The sequence below is a fragment of the Chiloscyllium plagiosum genome, chromosome 22 (assembly GCF_004010195.1).
Source record: "Chiloscyllium plagiosum isolate BGI_BamShark_2017 chromosome 22, ASM401019v2, whole genome shotgun sequence".
Lineage (NCBI taxonomy): Eukaryota > Metazoa > Chordata > Chondrichthyes > Orectolobiformes > Hemiscylliidae > Chiloscyllium > Chiloscyllium plagiosum.
Genome location: NC_057731.1, coordinates 35,907,945 through 35,931,276, shown reverse-complemented (window position 1 = coordinate 35,931,276; position 23,332 = coordinate 35,907,945). Strand labels below are relative to the sequence as shown.

At 39.2% G+C, this 23,332-nt stretch overlaps 1 protein-coding gene across 6 annotated transcripts in view; it reads left to right on the top strand.

Moving 5' to 3' along the window:
- The window catches only part of ccdc186 (coiled-coil domain-containing protein 186), a 121,233-nt gene that overhangs the window by 52,283 nt on the left and 45,618 nt on the right, over positions 1-23,332 (top strand). For all 6 annotated transcript variants that reach the window (XM_043712785.1, XM_043712789.1, XM_043712787.1 and 3 more), the window contains 6 exons: positions 2,403-2,531; positions 6,723-6,935; positions 8,996-9,115; positions 15,541-15,645; positions 17,725-17,823; positions 22,808-22,894. In XM_043712785.1, the coding sequence (XP_043568720.1) occupies positions 2,403-2,531; positions 6,723-6,935; positions 8,996-9,115; positions 15,541-15,645; positions 17,725-17,823; positions 22,808-22,894 (753 nt within the window). The remainder of the gene's footprint in view (positions 1-2,402; positions 2,532-6,722; positions 6,936-8,995; positions 9,116-15,540; positions 15,646-17,724; positions 17,824-22,807; positions 22,895-23,332) is intronic.

The window sequence follows — 23,332 nt, the reverse complement described above, 5'->3', positions numbered from 1 at the left end:
ATTACCTTCTTTTCTCCACATAAATGTTAATTCACTGGTATGGGTGTTGCTGGCTAGCCCAGAATTTAGTGTTTATTCCTAATTGTGCTGGAGAAGTCTTGGTGAACTGCCTTCTTGAACCACTGCAGTCCATGGGATGTAGGGACATCCACAGTGATGTTGACTCAGTCACAGTCATGTCATTTCAAGTCAGAATGTGTTTGGCTTGTAGAGGAACTTGGAAGGCTACCATAAATTCCAGCTCTTCCTCAGCAACAAAGATTTAATTATTTTTATCTTAAATATTCAGTGCTGTCTGTCTAAACTACCCTGATGGTAAACAACTCTACATGAGACATTTGCCTCAGCCTCACTTTTGAGCTTTTAGGAGGAGGTAGCAAGAGATGGACAAACATTAAAGAGTTGTGGGGGGGAGTTCTAACAGTAAATGTTCATTGATTATAACTGCTGTCACCCTGGTCAGGCTGAGAGGAAATCTCAACCGTGTAAAGCAACATTATTGAAGTATTGTATGCTCCTAGGTATAAAATTGTGAACACTCCACATACGTAAAACTGCAGTTTCAATAACAGCAACCTATTGGAGCTGGGCACCTACAAAGTCTTGAATTCAGCTGATGTTTTGTACTTCAGTGCTTATTTTTCTTCCTTTTCTGATCTACCCCCACAGTGTGTATTCCACACCTGAGGAGAGTATGACGCTCCCACCCTACCCCACCCCATTCCCAAATAGCTTGGGTACTTAATATGATACTGCAAGCAGCTGTAGGGAATTCCACTATCTTGGAGTTGGTTTTATATACAGTTGAATGTTATAAATCATTATAAGAAGCAATAAATGATATGGTGTCCCTTTGGTAGAACACATGTTTCGACATTATTGTTTCAATTTCATGTTGAGATTATGGATTTCATAACATTTGAATTAGGAAGGGAGTACGCCATTCAGTCCCTCAGGTCGGCTCCACCATTCATTTAGATCATGGTCAGAAGTTACAACACCAGGTTATAGTCCAACAGGTTTATTTGAAATCGTAAGCTTTTGGAATGCTGCCCCTTTGGCAGGTGAAGTCAGTCCTTGTGATGAAGAGGTAGTACTCCGAAAGTTTGTGATTTCAAATAGACCTGTTGGACTATATAACCTGGTATTATGTGACTTATGACCTTGTCCACCCCAGTCCACCACCAACACCTCCAATCAATTAGACGTGACTGATCTGATTGTAATCTCAAATCCACATTTCTACCTATCCCTTGCCTAATAAGAATTTATTTGCCTCTGGCTTAAAAATACTCAAGACTCTGGTTCTACTGACTTTTCAGGGAAAGATCCTAAGACTTAGGGCCCTACAAAATGGAAAAATTCACCCAGTTTCTGTGTTAAATGGGCAATGTCTGTTTTTAAACTTATGCACAGCTTTACTGCTTAGAATTGTGTGTTACAAGATTTGCATCTATGTTGTAATTGGCAGTATCAGAATTACTAATTAGCAACTTACTGTAGGGTGTTTCTGATCAGTGAGTGTCGTTCAGCTTTACTGGCTACAACTGAAGTCACTTATTTACAGTTGAAGGTCTGGGTTTATCTCTGAACAATATTGATGGATGATGAATAATGCAATATACAGGTTCACAGGTTTCAGATTTTGAAACATTGTAAAAGGGAGTCGGAGCAGACCATCAGCCCTTTGACCCCTAAGTATATGTTTTAATGTATACAATGAATCTCAATATGGCACAATCAATGCTAAATATTCTTCATAACTGATAGTGAAATAGATTAATTCCCCATGGACTCCATTAAATTAAGATCCTCTGGGTTTCCTTATTCACCATAATTAAGCTCCCAGGATTGCCTAAGATTTGATCAGGAAATGCAGGGCAACTCTGCACACGTTGCTGGGGGAGTGTTCTGCATGCTGTGGATGAAACGTTCACTGCCTCCTTTAGTTGAAGTCTTTGTGGCTGAACCTGTTGTTGGGGTAAGCGACTTCTGTTTAGTCCTTCTTTGGAGAGAGTTGCTGCTCTGAAGAATTGATCCTGTGGAGCTGTATGCCTCATGTCTTTCTTCCTTCCTTGCACAGGGCTGTCTTTTCCAAAAACTTAGATATTCCCTGATGAAAATCTTGGATTAAAATTACAAACCTTCGCTACACAAATTAACATAGGTAGTTTCTAAAAGTGGACATAATGGGGAAAAATTAATGGGGAAGTAGATACTAGTGTGCAAAAGAAATATGTGAAATTTGTAAACCCAGAAGAGAATAAACAGCTATTTTGAAATTGAGACCTTTTTATTGGTTCCCATTTACTTGTCGTTCAAACTTAGTTTTATTTAGGTTATCAAACTATAAAACTCGAAAGGGGAAAATAACTAATTATGGATTCTCTTACTTGTTTCAGATGGAAATCCAAGTTGAAGATCTCATGAAGGAAATAAAAATGACAAAGGAGCGGTTGATCTCTCAGGATGCTGCTGCCAAAAATGCCATTCACCAGTTGCAACGAAATGTAACTTTTCGGATAGAACAAGTAGGAATCCTCTTCATCCTTGTCATAGAGTCATACGGCATGAAACAAATCCTTCGATCCAATCCCATCCATGCCAAACAGCTCTGTGCCCATTTCCCTCCAAACCTATCCTGTTCATGTACCAATCCAAATGCCTTTTAAACATTTGTAATTGTACCCGCATCCACAACTTTCTCAGGAAGTTCATTCACACATTAACCACCCTTTGTGTAAACGATTTGCCTCTTATGTCTTTTTTAAATCTCTCTCCTTTCACCTTTAAATATGTGCCCCTAGTCTTGAAATCCCCCATCTTAGGGAAATGACAACTACCATAAACTCAATCTATACCCTCACTTTATACACTTCTATCAGGTCACCTCTCAACCCCTCCTATGCTCCAGTGAAAGAAAGTCCCATTCTATCCAGCCTTTCTGAATAACTTGAACTTTCCATACCCAGCAACCTCCTGTTTCTTCTGCACCTTCTCCAGCTTCATAACATCCTTCCCACAACTGGATGACCAGAAGTGGACTCAGTCTTCCAGAAGAGGCATCACCAATGTCTTGTACAACCTCAATATGACTTCTCAACTCTTATACTCAAAGGACTGAGCGATGAAGGCAAGCATGCTAAACGCCTTTTTAACCACCCTGTCTACGTTAATTGTATAAGCCCATTGATCCTTGTTTGTTTTGCCAAAATGCAATACCATGCATTTATCCAGATTGAACTCCATGTGCCATTTTTCAGCACATTGACCTATTTGGTCAACATCCCTTTGTAATTTTAGGATGCTTTCTTCACTGTTTACTATGCTGCCAATTTTGGTGTCGTTTGCAAACTTACAAACCATGCCTACTATATTCTCATTCAAATCATTTATATTAATGACAGACAAAGGAGGACCCAGAACCAATCTCTGTAGAACACTACTGGAGACAGGTTTCCAGTCTGAAAAGTAACCCTCCACCATCACTCTGTTTCCTGCTGTTAAGCCAATTATGTATCCAATGTAACCAACATCAGCATCAATCTTTTTGGTAACTTCATTGAAAAACTCAATCAAGTTTGAGACACTATTTTCCTTGCACAAAACCATGCTGACTATTCCTAATCAATTCTTGCCTCTGTAAATGTCCATAAGTCCTATCTTTTATTATCACCACCAATAGTTTACCCACAACCAAAGTCAGACTCTCAGGTCTATAGGTCCCGGGTTAAAACATAAGTGTAATTTAAAAAAAAATTATATTTTTGTATAGAAATGATTTATTTATTTTGGTCTCCATCTTGTGAGCTCTTCCGACATTTTCCTGGGGATAGAATGAACTGAATATCTTCCAATCAAACAGGAGAAAACTGAGTTAATATGTTGGTCATTGAGTTTTACTCAAACTTATTTTCTGGATTCATCTGTTTAGTTTTGAACAAGATAAAATTTGATGCAAAAGATTCAATAGAACTAACTTGATTCTGCTTGTACTATTTTGTTTATCCCATCTTCTTTATCCATTTATTCTATATATACAATCTGAATTGACATGGTGTGGTTTTGTAGCTAAATTAGGAAAGGTTTGCATCTGTCAGAAAAATGTGCTGTCCTGAGTAGCAGCTTCTATAGGAGAGGAGGAATCTCTTCACTAATGAAAAGCCGTCTTTTAAAATCTCCTTCACAATAATATTTTATTGGTTATTTTAATATCAAACTGTTCAGATGTTACAAAACACCTCCAGTGGAAGTGAGACTTGAACTTGGGCCTTCTGGCTCAAATCTAGGGATGCTGCCACTGTGTCACAACAACTCTAACCATGATTTTATTTTGTATGTCTAAACACCAGGACAAATGATACTGGTGGCATCGATTGTGTCACTTGCAATTTAAAAGCTAGTTTGATAAGATTTGAAGTTGGATTTTTAACTAATTATATAGGAGTGAGAGTATTTAATGCTGTGCCTCTCTTTTTTGTGTACTGCGGTTTATTACAACTTCAGCTCAAGCTGAAGTTGTAATAATGAAGTGCCAATCTGTGAACTGCAACTAGTAAGACCGGTATTAAATTGAGGAATGTCTGGCTGTCAGTTGTGATCTGCATTGTAAGGGAGAATCTAATTGCATGGTAATTTGCATAAATCAGTCTTACTGCTTTGGTAGGTGACAATGGAATGGATCACTTTCTAATATTTTTAAAATAACTGCAATAATCTGATAAATTTTCCTGGAACTTTTACTAGACTTCTGGTTACATTTTAATTCTGGCTTTACACCATACTAGTGTTATACCCTACAAGTGGCAAGACTTGGTGGCGTGAAAGGATTTTTTGGTGGATTTGTGTTAGCTGCACTGAACTGTAGTGGAAGATTTTTGGGGTTCACTTTAACTTGAGTCTTACAAATAAATTATAGACTGAACATGAGAGTAAATCTAAATTTTTAGTCTTAAGATTCATTCCAAGTGTATTTTCAGAAGTTATCAACTTTAAGTATTATTTATTTTGTACTGGTAGTAATAATGAAAGCAGCAGTTTTCTGTCAATTGACATTGGAACACCACCTCGCTACTCTGGTGGACACACTTTTCTTGTTCCCTTCTGTTAATTGAAGTTCTCCTATTTTCAATCCTCCTTTCTTGTGCACTAAACCACTCAGAATTACTGATTATTAACCATTGATGGCCACTACCCTGCGTTCTAATGGTGTAATGGTATTATCTATACCTTTTGAGTCAGGAGGCCCAGATTTAAATCCTGTCTGCTCCAGAGGTATGCAATAACATATCTGAACAGATTGATTAGAAAATATCCCCTAACCACTACTCTTATTGTAATCAAAGGTGCCCTGAACTCTAATTGGCTTGCCAAAACATGGACAGCATGTGATAATTCAAATTTATCATTTATGCCGAATTCCTGACTGGTTTCTCTAAAAGTAATGGTTATTTATGTGATGTCACTTCCTGCTATCTGATCTAATTCTTTCTGATATGCTAATCAGTTTGAAAAATAGCCCCTTTGTGCCAGCTTATCTTCATCAACCGGCCAACTTCTTACTGATAATGTGGCACCAATGAAGCCATTTGTGTCTGCCCTGGAGTATGTGTATAATGCCATATCTTAGTGACTTTAAAATCAATCAAAATGTGCTAACAAACCAACAATATCTTTTAACCACTGTAACAATTGATGTCTAAATAAATTTAAGATTACCACACAAAATGATTAGGCCAGTTAGATACTTCAGTGACAAACTAAACTTTTAAAAACATAACCATGTCCTTTGAATAGCAACCTTATACTGCAAAGTTTTTATATTTGTTAGCCAAAAATTTACAATAAATTGAACCATGAAAGCAGCCTCAGTGTTTTGCAGCTAACCACAATCAAACAAATATAAATTTACTTCTCATTTGCTTAATCCAAGTTGAAATGATTTAATTATTTAAAAATATCTTAATCCTGCAATTTCATTAGGCTGTCACTTTTATGTTCATGTGTGTTCAAATCTGTGTTACATTGACATAAAAATTGAGTATGATAGGATAAAAAAAATCCATCAACATTATCAGATCCATGTTGAAGAGTTTGTGAAGCGACATGAAGAAAAGCAGGGAATTCTGGTGTTTTGAACCAATATTTCTTCCTCAACCAATTACATCAAGTATATTAATTGATATTCACTTCACCCCCAATTATGGATAGCCTGTTATTGCCAATGGTTTGCAGATCATGTTGCAAGTTAATATAGAAAGATTTACTGTGATGTTACATACCCACAATCAATGCCATTGAAAATTTCAAAGAATATGATGAATTCCACAGTTAGCCATCACTTGCAAAGTGAGTACCAATTAGGGCAAGTAAAGTTTCTGATTTTTCCTCCGGTAGATTTCTTTAAAGTTTGACAGACTCCAAAACTATAAGCAGCAGTTACACATTGGTCTTCATTGCAGTTGTCTTTGCTCACATTCTGCAATGTCATTTATAACACACAAGTAAGTGCAGGGGAGTAAAGTCCAAAGCATAGGAATACAGTGAGATGTCAGGAAAACTATATTCAAGACTGGGTTAGCTATTAGTGAATCACATTTGCTTGTAACCTAAATTCAAGTTACTTTACTTGAGCATTATAACATAAATGGGCAATCTGATGTTGCCTAAAGCATGTATTTCTAAAAATGAACCTGAGAAATTAATTGGTTCTTGCTTTTTAGACAAACAAAAAATGTGAGGAGGCTCGTCAGGAGAAAGAAGCGATGGTAATGAAGTACGTTAGAGGAGAGAAAGAAGCCCTTGACCTTCGAAAAGAGAAGGAAGGAATTGAAAAAAAATTAAGGGACGCAAACAGAGAACTGGAGAAATTGACAATGAAGACCAAACAACTCACACAAGAGAAGGCAAGATTACAGCAACTCTATGAGGCAAAGGTAATTTGTCTTAAGTCATGTAGTGAGACTGTACACATTGCTGTGAACTGCAATAAGCTATTTTTAAGATTCTTAATCCCAGTTTTGCTCTCATTTTCTCACCTAAGTCTACCCAAGTGGCATATGGTCCCACAAACTGGAGCCTATCCTACGACTGCCTATTCTTCCAATTAAACTGGATGATAATTATTCATTTGAGACCCATTGAAATCGTACTTGACTAATGAGTGTCTCCATCAAGAGTAGTTGCTTATTAAATAGAAAAAAATGGCTTTTTGTGCTTTGCCTCACCACCACCTTACTACGTTTTCCAGATTATAGTCTTTTTTTAAATTCCTCCCCACGTTTCCCAGATGTGTGCGCACACACATGTACACGCATAAGCACGCACCAACTGTGCAGGCAATAGATCAGGCAACCCAGGACATGAAACATCCTCATTAGGATAGCCTTTAATACCTCAGTTGTCAACTTTGCATATTGTATTTATCAATGAGGTATCATGGGGTGAGATTCATTGTTCTTTGATTATCATAATTTTCATAATTCTTGCTGGTGAGCTGAGCAAGATGTTAGAGGAGGTGGTGTAATATTGGTAATGTCACTGGACGAATAATCCCAGGGAGTATGAGTGGTCAGGGTCAGGTAAGTGTGACTGAATGAATAATTCAGTTATGGAGATCCTGAAGTCATTAGACCCTCCGTTCCTGAAATTGTCTAATAGGTTCAAACTTTGGTGGACAAAAGTGGGGTCAACAAACTGATGGTTGTTTGGTGACAGGAGTCATAATATTTGGGGAAGTAAAACAAATGGAGTCATGGTAGGCCACTGTGCAGTCAGGAGGAGAATCAAGTTCCCCGCAGCAAAGAGCGTGATTCCCAAAGGCTGTCTGGTGCAAGGATCCAGGACATTTCCTCATGGCTAGAGAGAAAAATCTCATTATTGTGCTTCATGAGAATGTCAGCAGCATATTTAAGACTAAGAAAGAGGTTCTGCTGTGACAGCATGAGAGTGGTTAAGGGCTAAACTAATAAGGTACTGCTGAAAAAGGTAATCATCTATGAAGCGTAAGTTGGTATAGAGTCAATGATCAAATAGTTGAATGCATGGCTGAAAAGCTGATGTGGGAGAAATGGACTTCAATTCAAGGGACAATGGCTGCACCCTTGGGCAAATCATGAACAGTACTAATGGGATGGCTTTTCATGAAACATGCTAGCACAAATGTCCTGGCAAGTCATGTAACTAATACTGTCGAGAGAGTTTCAACTAAACAGTAGGGTTGAAGGGATCATATGAGGTGAGATTTGGAAAGTTAAAAGAAAAATAAAAGATGCAGTCTTGGAGGGTAGCAATATTTTACAGGCACAGATGACCAGGGCATGACGGAGTGAACAAACATAAGGTGCAGCAGCAAATAAGGTCAGGGTGGAAAAGATTGCTTTAAAATAAGTGTGAGAAACCAAAGATAAAATTTAAAACAAAAGTAAAGTGCATTCCTGTCCATAAAGATAAGGTGAGTAAGGCAGAGAGGCAAATGGTAACAGAACAGAGCGAGTAAGTTCAATGTAGGGAACAGTACCCAGCAAAAACCAATGCCACTACTTCGGAAGATAGATGAATTACTGACACAAATATCAATAAATGTTTTACATCTGATTATCATTAGAGACTTGGATGAAAGTTAATTAAAGTTGGAAAATAAATATTACAGTATACACAGGATAGAAAAGGAAGGCTACCCGTGATAACAAAGAATGATCTAATTTAACTTAATGGAAAGGGATCTTCACTCAAAATCTTGAAGTAGAATCAGGGAGGAGATTCAAAGTAACATCACTAATGGGAGCAGTTGATTCATCTTTTCACGGTTGTCTTTATATTAGAGACAGCATTAGACAAGAAATTATTGGATAAAAACTGAATGTTCAACAAAACAGAAATTGCTTGAAAAATTTAATGGGTCTGGCAGCATCTGTGAAGAGAAATCAGTTAACATTTCTGGTCCAGTGACCCTTTCTCAGAACTGCATTCAAAGCTGCAGGTTTCATGGTTACAGGAAGGCGAAGCTGCAAAGCTCAACAAAGATGTTGAAAAACTAAAAGAAGACATCAACTCCAACATCATCAAAGTGAAATGGGCCCAGAACAAATTGAAAAGTGAAATGGATACGCACAAGGTTAGTGTACTAACTGTTTATATCATTGTATCCAGAAACAACAAAAACGTAGTTCGTAAAACATCTCATTTGAAAAGCAGTCTTCTCTCTACAGCATTGAATGTTATTACAGGAGTACAGGGAATTGAAGGTTGGATTATGGTGTTTTTATTTTTGAAAAGATGGAGTCAAAAATGCTTACAATATTAAAATTGGTATCTCATTTGTCTTAGCCGAAAAAATAAAGCTTTCTCCTGGAATTGTGTTTATGCCTACCAGCTGGGGATGACGACTGATGATTACACATTATTCAGTGTCATTCACCATTCTTGATATACTGAAACAGTTCATGTTTAAATGCAGTAAGCTTGGGCTAAATTGCAATGTTGACACCATGTAAGTACCAGGAAATGACCATCTCCAACAAGAGAGTGTCTTAACCATCTCAGCTTCTTGTTCAGTGGCTTGTGCATTACTGAGTCCCCCACTACCAATAACCTATGGAATGATAATTGACAACAAACTGAACTGGACCAGCCGTTTAAGTACTGCTGTAAGAGCAAATCAAAAAAGCTAGGAATTCTATGCAAGTAATTTGCTTCAAGTCTCTCTAATACCTGTCCACTATCGACAATGCAAGTCAAGTTTGTGATAGAATGCTGAATGGGTGCAGCTCCAATAAGAGTCCAGAAGCTCACTATCACCTGTACAAAGCAGTCCACTTGAATGGCCACTGTTACAACATGAAGGTGAGTCCCTCTGCTAAATAAACCAAATACCCAGAAAACCTCCCCTCACCTTGTATTCTGTTAAAATATGAGTGACAACTCCCAAATTCCACTATTTAAAGAAATAACATCAATTTATTTTCAAACTCTAAAAGTGAACAGTAAACAACAACTATTCACATCTCTAAGCCCCCCCCTCTTAACTGCTTGCTATCTGCCTCTAACTCTATAATAATATGCTGTTCCAATAAGACACTTCATAAAATTGCATCGACTTAATTTCAAAACCACACCGTCTCCGTTGTCTTCTATGTCTTCACTCTTCTGGCTGAGGATCTCCCTGGGTTGTCATGTTTCTTTTTTACTGTGAGTATGTTTCACGTAAAAAGGTACCTTTGATAGAGAGTGTTTCTAATTTCTTTAAGAACAAGATGCAAGATGGGAAATTATCTTTCCAGTTTCTGTCCCTATGGCAGTTACTCACTGATCAATTTTCAAGTTGTCTCCTTTTTTTTTTATAACCCCCAACATTGGATTGTCTCATTGGTTCAATGTTGGCAAAACAATAAATTCAAATGCGATTGGGTTTTAGCATCCTGGGGCATAATTTAAACTGGTTAAATTTAAATTGCTGTCAAAACACAACCAAAACTCGGGTATCCATTTCACAGCCAAATGTTTACATATTTTCAATTTTCCAGTACACTCTGGGATTGCCATCCAGTCATATATACAGGTGCTTATAATCTCTCATTTCAGAACAACATTCTTTCTCTCTTAAAAGTACAGTACACTCCTTCAACTTCATACCAGTCCTACATCCACCGTCTTCAACGTTCACCCCTATACCAAAGTTGAAAAATGGAGGAATGTATACCATCCATAACATGCATTACAACAACTCATTTACATTCCTGAGACAGGACCTTCCAAACTCAACATCTACCACTTAGAATAGTGCTTCACATACGTTTCCCCATTGTGCAGTTTTGATACTTCAAAATTGCTTGATGCCAGACCTGTGAAAACACTGAATAATCATTTGCCTTCTTTAATGCGTGCTGCACCTACGTGCTTACCTTCAACTGGTGTATAAGGAAACTGAGGCCAACTTGCACATTCCTCTCTCTATTATAGCCATTCAGATCATAATCTGCCTTTCAGTTTTTGGTCCTAAGTGGATAACTTCATATTTATCAACGTATTCGCATTATGCCACGAGGGCAGCAGATGCATGGGAATATAACCACTTATAAGTTCCCCTCCAAGTTCCACACCATTGTAACGTAAAACTGTATCACTATTCCTTCACTTGCTGGTTCTCCCTTCCTCACAGCACTGGTGGTGTACTTTTACATCAGGACTGTAAAGGCCCAAGAAGAACACTCGCTACCACCATCTCCAGGGCAATTATGGATGATCAATAATTGCTGACTTAGCTAGCCGTGTCAATAGACCACAAAAGAATTTTTTTAAATGCCTACTTGTCAAGAGAAGACTTGAAAATGAAATCCAGAAAAGCTTATGAATCAGACTTCTCTGGGTTACTTAATTGAATAATATGGTAATGTGCAATAACAAATTATTGTGATAATCTTCATAGACTCCAGGTTATGGAATATCAAAACTGATCCACACAGTGCATAAAAAGGTGATCACGATGTGGAGGTGCCAGTGTTGGAGTGGGGTGGACAAAGTCAGCAGTGACACAACACGAGGTTATAGTCCAATAGATTTATTTGAAATCACCAAGCTTTCGGCGCATTGCAGAATCGTTGATAGTTTCGGTGCAGTCATTGTCAGTACCAGGGCAGCCTTTGTTAATTCCAATGTGGTCACTGTTAGTTTCAATGCAGACATTGTCAGTTTCAATGTCTGCACGGAAGTCCATTGCTGTAGTAATTGGCACTAAATGCTCATCCTGAGAAGGACGATTACTGCAACCCTGGCTATTAGCACTTTGTATTGAGTCTATATCAAACTGTTAGCATTTCTATAAAAGGTGTTGGCTGGACCCAGACACTTCGGTGGGCAGTGTACATTACCCATGTGTATTCTCTCCCCCCCCTGCCTTAAACTAATTAACTGGGTTGTGAGTGCACTGTGCTAGCATTCTGGTGGCCTCAGGCAGTGTCTGTATTTGCTCTGCTGTCTCTCTCCATATTGTGGTCCAGTGCCCATCTTGTGTGTCAACTGATTACTCACTGGCCATCTTGTATCTGTGTGCGTAGTGTCACCCTGCCCCATGTCATCTCCCACTTCAGAAGTAGATTAGATTAGATTTTTTTTTAGATTAGATTACAGTGTGGAAACAGGCCCTTCCCCAACAAGTCCACACACCGTGCCGCCCATAATCGAGGAATTCTATTTTTATCCTCTGGAACCTGTTCCTGAAGTGGTGGTTGAGGCAGAAATAGTCATCACATTTGAAAAAAAATTACTGGATTTGCATTTGGCATATTGTATCATAAAGGACTAAGGACCAAATGGTCTGCTTCTAACTTTTCTATGTTGCTGTGTTTCACTCCTATATCCAATGTCTATATCCAGTGTAAACACTCATCACCTTTTGAGTGAAGCAATAATTTTTGGTTTTAGAACTACTTGTGTATCTTTGCTTTATGTCTTACTGTTAACTTTAATGTTCTGAATTTATTTTGTCTAGCCTTTTCCTATTCTTGACTGATGAGATCACTTCAACATATTAAATAGTGTAGCACATGAGCTTCTCAAATCTTTGTTTGCAGATTGTTACTTGTACATTTTTGATAATGTTTTTCAAGATGGAAGTGGTGAAGGCTAGCACAATTGCAACATTTAAAAGGCATCTGGATGGGTATATGAGTAGGAAGGGTTCAGAGGGATGTGGGCTGGGTGCTGGCAGGTGGGAGTAGATTGGGTTGGGATATCTGGTCGATATGGATGAGTTGGACTGAAGGGCCTGTTTCCATGCTGTACATCTCTGACTCTATATAAAATTCTAGGATTCCAGATCACTTATTGCACTTGCTTCGTAATTTGAAATTCTTTAGCTTTCAAGGGGGAAAATTCAACTTGATGCTGTCATAGTTGTGACTATTTAAAATAAGTACTGTTAGTTCAAGTTTAGGACATTATGAATTTACAAATTCAGCCCAATTCCATATCTTGTCTTCGAGCAGTTTGAAACATATCACCACTAGATGGCACCTGGATGCAAATTGCAAATAATTGCTGTATTTGTAATGTATTTGCAGATTAAACATGCAGTGATAACAGAAATAAGGGACAGAGTTTCTTAATTTCGTAATCCGATCACTGATTGCTTTTAACATTCTATTTGGAAGCTCCTGAAATAGTGGCAAAAATTGGAAGTGCAAAAAAACAGATTGCAGAAGTTGACTTTGTGCAAATACTGGATGAAATGTCCTTTCATGCCTGTGTGCACTGGATATATAATTTATGTTGCTGATGCTAATCCTTAAGCATTTCTGGTGATTGCCAGCAAGTTTGATGCTGGAACCACTCCAGCTAATTTGAAATTGTTTGTTTAATTTGCCTGTTGTGCAATTGAATTTTTCACTTCTATCCTGATCCAGCTCGGGTTTAGAGGAGCAAGTTGATAACCGGTTTAAACATAGTGCTGAAACTTTACCACGAATCAACAATGTAAGTAAGGACAGATAGAGATAGTGGAACAAATAGAATGCTGAAGAATGTCAGCAGGTCTGACAGTATATGTGGAGGGAGAAACATTAGTTAACATTTCAAGTCAGATATGACTCGCCTTAAGAACTATAATTCTGAAGAATTATAGTTGGAACAGGATGGACTCTTTGAGGGTATTTCCTCTTGTAGGTGAGCCAAGAACAATGGGACACATTTGAAGAATGAAAGGTTTTGCTTTTAATGGTAGAGATTAGATTTTCTTCCTCTTCTAGCATCTTTAGACCCAGTACAACCCATGGACAAAACCAATGTCATCTACAAAATTCCATGCAAGGACTGCCACAAACACTATGTAGGACAAACAGGAAGAAAGTTAGCCACCAGGATACATGAACACCAGCTAGCCACAAAAAGGCATGGCCCTCTCTCCCTTGTTGCCCTACACACGGATGAAAATAAACACCATTTCGACTGGGACAACACATCTATCCTGGGACAGGCTAAGCAAAGACATGCCAGAGAATTCCTGGAAGCCTGGCACTCCAACCACAACTCCATAAACAAACACACAGATCTAGATTCTGGATTAGTGGTGCTAGAAGAGCACAGCAGTTCAGGCAGCATCCAAGAAGCAGTAAAATCGACGTTTTGGGCAAAAGCCCTTCATCAGGAACATACATTGATCAAGATACCATCTATCAACCCCTCAGAAAATGAACAGGAAATTACATCACCACAAACCCCAGGAACCCCATCCAGGAGAACGATATAAATAAAAGCAGGAAACAACAGCTTTGCTTCACTTGGAGGTCGCCACTGATGATGTTACCTAGCCAGGTAATGAAACATCTGGGTATCAAACCTACAACTCAGCGAGCAAACCTACACCCTAAATCTTTAGATGGAATTCTGTTCCTCAAAGCGCAGTGAAAGCGGGTCATTGAATTTAGCCATGGTAGATTTGCACAGATGTTTGACAGACAAGGGTGTTATAGGTTATTAGGAGATGGTTAGGCGAAAGTGGAGTCGAGGCTGTCGCCACATCAGCCATTGTCTTATTGAATAGCGAAAAGCTCAAAGGGCAGAACAACCCATTTCTTCAAAGTTTTGTGTCCTTATTTTATGTTTAGAGAAGTAAGACAGTCCACCTCCAAATTTATAGTTTGCAATGGGACATGTTTATAATGGTTGTTAGCGAAGGTGAAGGAGTTAATTTTTATTAAATTGGTGGGGAAGAAGGTACCTGAGGACCTTGAAACTATTTGCATAATCCGCTTGGACTGAAATGAAGTAGGGAAGTTGGGTGACCAGCTTACTGGGAATGAGGGCAAAGGATTCAGTGGCAATTTATCAAGAAGATATCAATGTTTAACATGGTAAAATATCATGGAAGTTTCCATTAACTGTACTTGTATTCCTTTGATTAAGCTGTAACAGAGAAATCCAAAAATGGGCTATGGAGAACAAAAGGATAACATTTTGAAGAATACTATTTAAATGTGAAATTGCAGAACAACTGTTTCATGAAATGGTGTGAATATTCTCCCTTCAAAGTCTGTTAAATGAGAACTTAGCCCTGACCATGTCTTTTACTAAGACTTACGGGAATGCAAAGAGGTGAGAAGCAGCTGAGGCAACTGAATGGACAACCTCCAACCTCATTACAGCAAAATCCTTGCACTTTCTTGTTAGGGGGAGCAAGAGGGGAGAGGCACAGCAGATTTAAGTAGACTTATTAGTGGTACTGGATAGATTCTGAGAATTATCTTTGTTGTTCAGAATACTTTTGGACTGTTGAGTGTTTCATTGGTAGAGATGTTTAGGGGGGTTGCAAAGTTTGTTTTTCAGTTATGCAGTTTTATAGCTTAAGATATCTTGATGAAGGAGAGAGTAAAAATCATGAAAGTATAGAATATTTATGACTACTTAGTGGATTGTAATAGAATCACTTTAAAGTATTTGACATAGTTGACTAGAAATCTTGTAATATTGTGGAATAATTAGTACTTGTAGTATCCAGCCATTTTACCAGAGTAAAATTTAACATGCATGTTCTTTGCATTGTTATAGGAAACCAGAGAAAAATTGAAGGAAACAACAGTCAAATTAACTCAGGCTAAAGAAGAGGCTGAACAAATTCGAAGAAACTGTCAAGACATTATCAAAACCTATCAGGTTGGTTAGGGTTTGATATTTGTCATAACTCGCACTTTATAAATTCTGTTCAGTTGCCATACACTTTGTCATCTGTTAAGCCATTCCCTGTACCTTGCAAGCAAAGCTCCCCTAAGGTTGTTTTTCACCCCTCCTGTGAGGTCTGCAAATGGCAGGAGCCACTGGAAGTGGAAGCCCTGCAATGGCATGCCTATTGATGTGTGCAGGCCTTCTCAGCAACTGGGTAATGGCGCAGCTTAGAGGGCATGTTGCTTGCAATGCATTTTTTTTTTTAAACAGCAAGTGTTTTGTCTTAAATAATACATATTGGAGGATAGCTGTATGATCTGTGAACCAGCCAAATGGAGTGCAAGTGTCCAAGTGTCTCATTTGGTATTCCATCTAATAAGATCCTGCTGCTTTTGTTGATTTGTTTGCATTTTACAATTTTTTAAGATGTGTAATATTTAGTTTAAAGTTGCAATGGTTGGTTAATGGACCCCAGTTGACAAACTCTGCCTATGTTTATCAAAAATGATGTTTATTATGTTAAAGAATGTTCCAGACAAATGGAAAAGTTTAGTGGGTGTGATGTGAGACTTGGGTAGGCTTCTTTAAGCATGAAAAATGCTAATAGAATTTTGTGTAGAGTAGGTATTGAGCAAATGACAAGACTACTTGGTTGCCTGCCATAGTTGTTCATCTGTGCACAGTCATATTCCCAGTGTGGCGGGAGTGATTCAATGTAGCGGGCTAGGACTTTACCCCAAGGAACTCCTAAAAGTTCTGGGACTGAAATGATTTACCTCTTGCAACCATAATCATACTTCTTTGTGTTCAGTGTGACTGTAGCCAGTAGAAATCTTTCCCCGAATTTCCATTGACACAGTTTTATTGAGACTTCCCACTTAGATAAATGCTTACTTGATGTAAAGGGCAGTCACTCTCACTTCATCCATGTCATTTAACTTTATTGTCCAAATTTAGACCACAGCTGTAATATAGAACCCAAACTGAGCATTGGTGAACAGGTTGTTGATGAGTTGAAAGTGCAATTTGTTAGGACTGTCAGTGCTACCTTCCATCATTTCTTGCTGATTGAGAGCACAGTAGTGATGATAATTGGCCAGAATGAATCAGTCCTGCATTTGAGAGAGAAACTGAGTAATTTTCTACTTTGTCTATAGATGTCAGTATTGCATATATATTAAAACAGGATGGCGAATATGAAGAAGGCTAGTTCTGAAGCAAAACTTTTAATCATTGCCAGGACATTTTTATGGCTTGTAGCCTTTTCTGTATATGATGCATTTCTCTGTTTCTTGATATTACACGGAGAGAATCAATTTGGCTGAAGACAGGCATCTTTGATGCGTAGTTGCTTGCACATAAGCTGAAATGGATCATCTATTTGCTATTTCTGGCTTAGGAGGACTGTAGATGTTCCGGCCTTGTCTTTTGCATTGACCCCCTGGATATTGTAATCATTGAGAATGGACATGTTCATGAAGGCTGTTCCTGTCTTCAAACAGCACACTATTTCTGCCATTCAGCATGGTTGTCAGACTGTGTTGTAATTTGTGACTATACTCTGACAACTGACATCCGAAAGTGTTTCATGGACATAACTTTTGACATGATGGTAGTGCCAGAAAGCATGATGGAGGGTATTTTTTGTGAAGATGCAACTTTATCTCCACAAGGCTGTGCCTTGTTCACTCCTATCAGTCCTATCATGGGCAGGTGCATTTGTGTTGGGAACAGATTGGTGTGGACAAAGTGAAGTACGGATATTTCCTAGTTTCTGTTCTCTTGCAGTAGGACCAGTCTGGCAGTGATTATCCTTAAAAATTCATGTGAATCAAAATGTGTCTTATCATTTCACGTTTTCAGACAAATGAAAACTGTATTTCAAAACTTTATCTTGAGAGTACATCTGCTCCTTTTGCTATGTACAGCATCACAGCAGAGACAGGCCCCAGGCATCGCCAGTGTCTAAAGAAAGCTGCACATTCTAATATTTTACATCTTCATTTCAAATATTAGTCTTACACTTCATCATTTGCTTTATGACATTAGTGACCTTATCTTTCTTCACAGGAGTCGGAGGAAATTCGATCCAATGAGTTGGATGCTAAACTGCGTGAAACTAAAGGAGAACTAGAAAAACACTTGCAGGAACAGTCTGATCAAATGGAGGTGAGGTGGGGCTTTCAAATATATTTGGAAGAAATTACACTGATGCATTTGAGGTCTTGAATGAGTACTTTTCTTCAGCATTTACACTAATGTACCTGTCAGGCAGGAAAGAGATGGTCGTGTGAGGGAACCTTGGTTGACGAGGGAGGTTGAATGTCTAGTAAAGAGGAAGAAGGAGGCTTACATAAGGTTGAAGAAACAAGGTTCAGACAGAGCGTTGGAGGGATATAGGATAGCCAGGAAGGAGCTGAAGAAAGGGATTAGGAGAGCTAAGAGAGGGCATGAAAAATTTTTGGTGGGTAGGATCAAGGATAACCAAGGCCTTTTATGCCTTGTGAGAAACATGAGAATGACGAGAACAAGGGTAGGTCCGATCAAGGACAGTAGTGGGAGACTGTGTATTGAGTTGGAAGAGATAGGAAAGGTCTTGAATGAGTACTTTTCTTCAGTATTTACAAATGAGAGGGACCGTTTTGTTGAAGAGGAGAGTATGAAACGGACTGGTAAACTAGAGGAGATACTTGTTAGGAAGGAAGATGTGTTGGGCAATTTGAAAAACTTGAGGATAGACAAGTCCCCCGGGTCTGACGGGATATATCCTAGGATTATGTGGGAAGCAAGATAGGAAATTGCAGAGCCGTTGGCAATGATCAATTCATCTTCACTGTCAATGGGGGTGGTGCCAGGGGACTGGAGAGTGGCGAATGTTGTGCCCCTGTTCAAAAAAGGAATAGGGATAACCCCGGGAATTACAGGCCAGTTAGTCTTACTTCGGTGGTAGGCAAAGTAATGGAAAGGGTACTGAGGGATAGGATTTCTGAGTATCTGGAAAGACACTGCTTGATTAGGGACAGCCAGCATGGATTTGTGAAGGGTAGATCTTGCCTTACAAGTCTTATTGAATTCTTTGAGGAGGTGACCAAGCATGTGGATGAGGGTAGAGCAGTGGATGTAGTGTACGTGGATTTTAGTCGGCATTTGATAAGGTTCCCCATGGTAGGCTTATGCGGAAAGTCAAGAGGCATGGGATAGTGGGAAATTTGGCCAGTTGGATAGAGAACTGGCTAACCGGTCAAAGTCAGAGAGTGATGGTAGGTGGTAACTATTCAGCCTGGAGCCCAGTTACAAGTGGAGTTCCGTAGGGATCAGTTCTGGGTCCTCTTCTGTTTGTAATTTTTATTAATGACTTGGAAGAGGGAGTCGAAGGGTGGGTCAGTAAATTTGCAGATGATACGAAGATTGGTGGAGTTGTGGATAGTGAGGAGGGCTGATGTCGGCTGCAAAGGAACTTGGATATGATGCAGAGCTGGGCTGAGGAGTGGCAGATGGAGTTCAACCCTGTCAAGTGTAAGGTTGTCCATTTTGGAAGGACAAATAAGAATGCGGAATACAGGGTTAACGGTAGGGTTCTTAATAAGGTGGAGGAGCAGAGGGATCTATGTTCATAGCTCTTTGAAAATTGCCACTCAGGTGGATAGAACTTGTAAGAAGGCCTATGGTGTATTAACGTTCATTAGCAGAAGGATTGAATTCAAGAGTCGTGAGGTGATGTTGCAGCTGTACAGGACCTTGGTAAGGCCATATTTGGAGTACTGTGTGCAATTCTGGTCGCCTCACTTTAGGAAAGATGTGAAGCTTTGGAGAGGGTGCAGAGGAGGTTTACCAGGATGTTGCCTGGAATGGAGAATAGGTCGTACGAGGATAGGTTGAGAGTGCTAGGCCTTTTCTCATTGGAACGGTGAAGGATGAGGGGTGACTTGATAGAGGTTTATAAGATGATCAGGGGGATAGATAGAGTAGACAGTCAGAGACAATTTCCCCGGGTACAACAGAGTGTTACAAGGGGACATAAATTTAAGGTGAAGGGTGGAAGGTATAGGAGTGATGTCAGGGGTAGGTTCTTTACCCAGAGAGTGGTGGGGGCATGGAATGCGCTGCCTGTGGGAGTGGCAGAGTCAGAATCATTGGTGACCTTTAAGCGGCAATTGGATAGGTACATGGATAGTGCTTAAGCTAGGACAAATGTTTGGCACAACATCGTGGGCCGAAGGGCCTGTTCTGTGCTGTATTGTTCTATGTTCTATTTACAAGAGGACTACCAGCTGTAAAACAAAGGCAAACTAAATTCTAATATAACCAAGGCACATAACCTATGTAGGGATATTCATCAAATAGATTTTCTTTTAAAATTTGGATTTCTGAGGTCCCAAGTGAGAGAACGCGATTGCTTGGTTGCAGGCATGTATTCAGTCCATTTTGCGTAATCCGAGAGTTAAGAAAATCAGTAGATAATGAACTAAGAGTAAAGTTAGTGAAAAGTAAGAAACTATGTAATAGATGAATTGAAAGAAAAGTAGCTCATTCGATCATTGAGGCTTTAGAGAAAATTCAAAACTTGCACTGAGGCGAAATTGCAGTGTATGTGATCAATGCTAACTATAATGTATGTACAGTGTAAATATGAATGAAATGAACAAGGTTGGATATACAGAGGAGGTCATTAAGGAGCAGTTGTTATGTGAGTGGTTAGAGTCCTCGGAAAATTCTCAGTGCATTACAGTTGGATCTGCAGGTAGAAACATGGGAGCAAAAGCACATCATTCAGCCTGTCAAGTGTGCTCTGCCATTCAATTAGATTCCCAAGCTACCTCCATGGCCCTTGATGTCATTAATCTCTAGAAGTCTGTCGCTTTGAACATGCTCCGTGTTTAAACTTCTGCAACTCCAATCAGTGAAGATAAACAACAGTACTTCCTCCATAATAATCCCCAACACTGGATGTGTAATCAGCCCACTACTGTACTCCCTGTACACCCATGACCATGCAGCCAAATTCTGTACGACAGCCATCTACAAGTTGCTAACACCACCATTGTAGGCCGGATATCAACAACGATGAGTCAGAATACAGGAAGGAGATAGAGGGCTTGGTGTTATAATGCAATGATAACAATCTCTCTCTGAATGTCAGCAAAACAAAAGAACTGATCATTGACTTCAGAAAGAAAAAAGGAGGAAATGCCCTTATCTACATCAATGGAGCTAAGGTGGAGAGATTAGATTAGATTCCTACAGTGTGGAAACAGGCCCTTCGGCCCAACAAGTCCACACTGACCCTCTGAAGAGCAACCCACCCAGACCCATCTCCCCTCTGACTAATGCACCTCACACTATGGGCAATTTAACATGGCCAATTCACCTGGACTGCACATCTTTGGACTGTGGGAGGAAACTGGAGCACCCGGAGGAAACCCACGTAGACACTGGCAGAATGTGCAAACTCCACACAGACAGTTGCCCGAGGCCAGAATCGAACCTGGAACCCTGGTGCTGTGAGGCAGCAGTGCTAACCACTGAGCCACCGTGAGAGGGTTGAGTGTGTCATGTTCCTAGGAGTGACGCTAACAACAATTTGTCCTGGGCCACCTTTGTCGATGTGACGGTCAAGAGGGCACAACAGTGTTTCTTCCTTAGGCAGTTTGGTAAAATTGGCATGTCCACGAGGGCCCTCAGTAACTTTTACAGATGCATCATAGAGAATGTACTATCTGGGTGCATAAGGTATGGCAATTGCTCTACCCAGGATCATACAAACTACAGAAAGTTGTGTACACAGCACAGTCTATCACTTAAGCTAATCTCCCATCCATGGATGCTATTTGCACTTCTAGTTTTCATGGTAAGGCTGCCAACCTCGTCAAAGACCACTCCCACCCCGGTAATACTTTCAAACTCTTCCGACAGGCAGAAGATATGGAAGCTTAAACACATGCATCAACAGATTCAAGAAGACCCTTTTTTTCTTGCTGCTGTTAGCCTGTTGAATGGACCTCTATAATTTCAAAACTAATGTTGACCTTGCTTTGTGCAACTCCTGTGCAGTAATAATTTGTATGTCTTGTCCTGAAAAGCACCCTATGATCTGTATGTTCTTGTTTGCTATGATCTGCCTGTACTGCTTGCAAAACAAAACTTTTCACTGATCTTAGGTACATGTGACAATAATGAATGGAATCAGAACCAAAATCCCTGGGGTGGAGCATTCCAAAACAACTTCACCCTTTGAAGGAATGTTGATACTGGGATTTCAGCAATAATACATAATTGAATGCCAAGGGCTAATGTTTAGATTCTCTTTTGTTGGAATGGTCATTATCCAAGTTTGGGCTGACCAGTGTAATTGACCTTCTTACTGTACAAGTGCCAGAGATCATCCAGGTCTTGTTGTATTTTAACACTGACTGTTTCAGTATCTGAGGAGTTAGAAAAGGTGCTGAACATTGTGCAACTTCAAAGAATACTCCCACTTCTGACATGAAAATGGTTGTCTCGGAAACTACCGTGTGGAACTCCTGCAGAAAAGCCCTGAACTGAGATGCCTGGCTGCCAACAACCACAACCACTTTCTTTTTGGTTGATCATTTTTTTGAATCCAACTAATGGAGAGTTTCGAGGAGAAAGTGAGGTCTGCAGATGCTGGAGATCAAAGTTGAAACTTTATTGCTGGAACAGCACAGCAGGTCAGGCAGCATCCAGGGAACAGGAGATTCGACGTTTCGGGCACAGGCCCTTCTTCAGGAATAACTAATGGAGAGTTTCCCCAATTCCCATTGACTCTAGTTTTGCCAAGGTGAAATAATGTATGTTTTATGTTTTATAATGGGCCAATAGCAATAAAATAATAATCATTGCATCATTTTTCCTCTCTGCCAATTATTATAGAGGATATTTTCTAACAACTAAAATTAAGAGGTATTTTTAATTTGCAGCAGGTATTTTCTATTAATTTTTGTGCCAATGATCTTGCAACATAAGCTTCACAAATATTTAACTTTGAAATTTGTTAAGAGGGATCATGGTACAGATGACATGGTAAGAGGCTGGTACAGATGACTATGTTTGATTCATCTCATGTTTCCATTGTGATAATTTAGCATTTTATTAGATTCTTAATTAATGTATTTCTCCAACCAAAAAAAAACAGATTCGCCATGCTAAAATAAAGGAACTTGATGATCTGAAAAAAACATTCAAGGAAGGAATGGATGAGTTGCATACTTTGAGAACTAAGGTGAATACTGTTGTTCATTTGTTTGTCTTTTGTAGTTATCTTGTAAATTCTGTTGAACTCTTTTCAAATTAACTTTGAAGAACTTCTATACTTTCAGTTTGCCACTGTATTGTTTGAATAACTAAGAAGTTCATTTTCAAGAATAGCTTGCCCCCAGTTTTCTTGTCTGTTCTTTGTCTTGTGTCTGTTACTTACTGATGGTGCGTGCTTATTTTCCTGTCCAAAAAAGAAAGCAAAAAATTGTTTTAGGAGCATAAGCAAGTCCTTTGACCCCATGAGCCTACAGGGATAATGATAACGGCTATCTTGGGATAGAACAAACCAATTATCCCAAAAATCAATTGAATCAATTTCTTAGATACGGACAAAACTCTATACTACAATATAAATTTATATTCTTGCAGTCAAACCAGTATACCATCAAATTTTTAATTGCAG